A 3,217-nucleotide genomic window follows, 5' to 3' on the forward strand; every position below is an offset into this window, starting at 1 on the left:
GAACCAAACTGCGCTACTTGCTTTTTGACCTATTAGCTAAACTAACCAAAACTGTTTTTCCAGCTAAATTGCATCATTAGCTAAAAGTGCTAAACAACGACACCAAACTTTTAGCTAACTGACCCCAACAGTTTTAATTTTAAACTGTTTGCTAAGTTGATGCTAAATTCATATCTTGATTATTTGAGCTGCAAGCAAAACTCAACCAGACTGATTTTGCTGTCAGGTTGAACTATTAGCTGTTAACTCTGGGTTTACAACGCCCGAAGCTGGGAATAATAGCATATAATTTGATGAGATTTGACTTGGCAGCTGCAGCTTTTTTCCAAACCGTTTTGAATGTGCATATGTCCTGAAAAGTCTAGATTAACCCTGCTGTTGAACAGCAGATTGCTAACTGGGTTCTTTGACTAAACATTATCTGAAAAGCCATAACAGACCTAATTTTGAGTTGGTGCTCATTTCACAAAATGTCTGAATTGAAAACCCTGTTTGAAATTCTAAAAGTTGGCAGGTTTAAAACACAGAATGACTTCACGAGTGACTTTGAAGATGAGAACAGTTGGACTGAGGGAATGAATCAAAGTCTTGCAGCGGTATCACCAGTAACACCTCAGCGAGTGCACTGTTTGAATTGATTCATATTTTGGCTTAGGATCATTGCCGAGCTCTTGTCTGTGTTTTCATGTTCAGTGCCAGAGTTCGTACTGAGCGTCGTACAGACTTTGCTTCATGCGGCCGTTTTGCCTCCGGCCGGTTTGGCATATTTGAACCAACAGAGGCCATGTTTGAACAGAAATCAGAAAAACGTCTGATGTGAAGCTGCAGGCTCTGTGTGTGTTTTTGGCTGGAGGTTTGGTGGAGAGCAGAATGGGAAAACTACCAACCAAACAAAACAAAAACCAAAAACTAGCAATTTTTGTATTCATGTTTTGCCAGCCATAACTGGACTATCGTTTGGACTTTTTTAACTTTGCAAAATTCATGTTGAGGGTAGTCTGGTGGTTTTGTTTGTGAAGGCGAATGTTATGTTAACCTAAAGTCCTTGGTTTGAATCTGGCCAGGTCTGAATGCTGCATTGACATGGATTCCTTCCTCACAGCATAGGAAGATTAAACAAACAGTTCGACGGAATGGCTGGATGGCAAAAGAAACACGCATAACGCTACGTTGCTGTCTTGTTGGCCAGATTGCCCATGTTTTATCCTTGTGTGAGGGAGCTACATAACATCTGGATTTAAATACTGTTGCAGAGAGCAGCAAAAAGTTACAATATTTTAACTTTGGAGTGCAATGCTGTCTACCGTTACTGTTACTACCGGTTTTCTCTGCAAGCTTCACCTAAGTTTACCGTCCTGCTCTCATCCACTAACATGACATCCGGTTTGCCGTCTACCGTTTGCCTGATTCCATGTGAATGCAGCATTATCGTATGTCATTCCCCTTTTTTTCCTACTGTTCTTTCTTTCTCCATTGTGAAATAATAATAATAATGCAAACCATAAAAAAGTTGTATCAGTATTCCACTTTTGTTTAGCACTCACTGAAATTTGCAGCACTTAAAGCACTCCTCTCAATAATATTTGTGTGTAGCCTGAAGGTAGCACAGAAAGCGCTGATGGATTTCTCTGCTGATGTCCTGTCAGACTGGTTTGGGTGTTTTGGATCTGACATCAAAGTCTGTTACTGTTCCCATGAAGCTTTACCCCCACCCCCCAGTCAGTGTCTCATTAGAGACATCAAGGAATCTACATGAACCCACAGCATTTTTACTAAATAAGTTCTTACTGCAGATTACCATAACCAGGGTACTTCTATAGTTGCATTTGTCAGGGGTTATGTGGAAAAAAATGGTAGAGTAACAATAGAAAAAAATATAAAAAGGTGATTTGATCAAGAAAAAAATCCACATTTTGAATCAGCTGTAACATACAACTCTAATTGATTGTGTATAAAAACTAGTTAACAAGTGAACAGAGGGCTAAACAGTTAATTGGAAGTAATGGCAGTTGTATAATTAGCTAAATGTACTAGATAAAAGTAATGGATGAATAGATAGCTAAATGTTGAGATAAAGTAAAGGATAAACAGATTTATGTGGATGTGGAGGCTAAATGGTTGAATTGGTAGTGCTGCAAATGCAAACACTGACAGTTTGATTATATGAAAACATTATTATTATGTCATTAATGATAGTGCTAAATAGTATTTAGTTTAACATCAATTTAAATGAACACATTTGGAACATGATGACATGATGACATGATAACATCTGATAATGCTTTGATGGTACGTGACATTAGACTAGACTCCAGTAAGGTTGATTCAGGATTTTGTCCCATGTTTTATAGTCTATTTGAAGGGAAATTCTGGCCTTCTAAGGTTAAACATGGCCTGTGTTAAACTCTGCAGGATGTTTAATTGTAAACAGTTTCCATTCATCAGTAAAAAATGAAACTCCGTATGAGATAATTATGTTGGTTTTCTCTTCACAGACGAGCGTTGAAGAGAATCTGAACTACGCTGCCATCATAGACGGCATCAACAGCGTGAGCAGATTTGGTACGTCCCCCTCTTCTAGTGTCTCTTCTCTTGCCTTTTCTTCTGCTAATTTAAGCTGTCTCATCTGCTGTCCAGGTAAAAGCGCCGAGATTTTACCCTTCGCCCTGCAAGGTCTCCTGCCGAACTCCACAGAGAAATACTTCATTTACAACGGCTCTCTGACCACGCCGCCCTGCAGAGAGACTGTCGAGTGGATTGTCTTCAGGAACACAGTGGCCATCTCTGACGAACAGGTGAGGATATTGGTAGCGCTTTTTAGTCTGAATTTTCTACTTTACAATTAAGTGTGAAGTAAAAATGAACTGTCACTGAAAAGGCCATAATTTGTGGTGGTCAAAAAACTGAAAATGTCTCAGTAATGTAAATATCTCCTTCAGACATTTATTACAACATTTAAAATCCTTAAAAAAACATACACCTTCTACCTCATAAAAAATTCCAGAATCTATGAATATGCTAATTTGGTTAATTTCTAAAGTTCTAAAGATGTCTCCTACTTCACCATAAACTCCATTCTCAGTAGATGCGCACTGCTGGCTTCAAGTTTCTACATCACACTGCACACACTTACCAGGACTGACTTCCAAACTATTTGTGATGTCACAAATCAAGTTTTTCAGTGAGCACAGAGAAACTCTGCACAGACAGCATTCTG

The 3,217-nt window shown here is 38.8% G+C and overlaps 1 protein-coding gene across 1 annotated transcript in view; it reads left to right on the top strand.

Annotated features, from left to right (window-relative positions):
* The window catches only part of LOC118331090 (receptor-type tyrosine-protein phosphatase zeta-like), a 77,874-nt gene that overhangs the window by 37,750 nt on the left and 36,907 nt on the right, over positions 1 to 3,217 (top strand). Inside the window, exons 6-7 of the mRNA XM_035665871.1 lie at positions 2,496 to 2,562; positions 2,638 to 2,795. Of these exons, the coding sequence (XP_035521764.1) occupies positions 2,496 to 2,562; positions 2,638 to 2,795 (225 nt within the window). The remainder of the gene's footprint in view (positions 1 to 2,495; positions 2,563 to 2,637; positions 2,796 to 3,217) is intronic.

Source organism: Morone saxatilis, unplaced genomic scaffold (assembly GCF_004916995.1).
Source record: "Morone saxatilis isolate NCDOM2014 unplaced genomic scaffold, NCSU_SB_2.0 Contig2, whole genome shotgun sequence".
Classification (NCBI taxonomy): Eukaryota; Metazoa; Chordata; class Actinopteri; family Moronidae; genus Morone; species Morone saxatilis.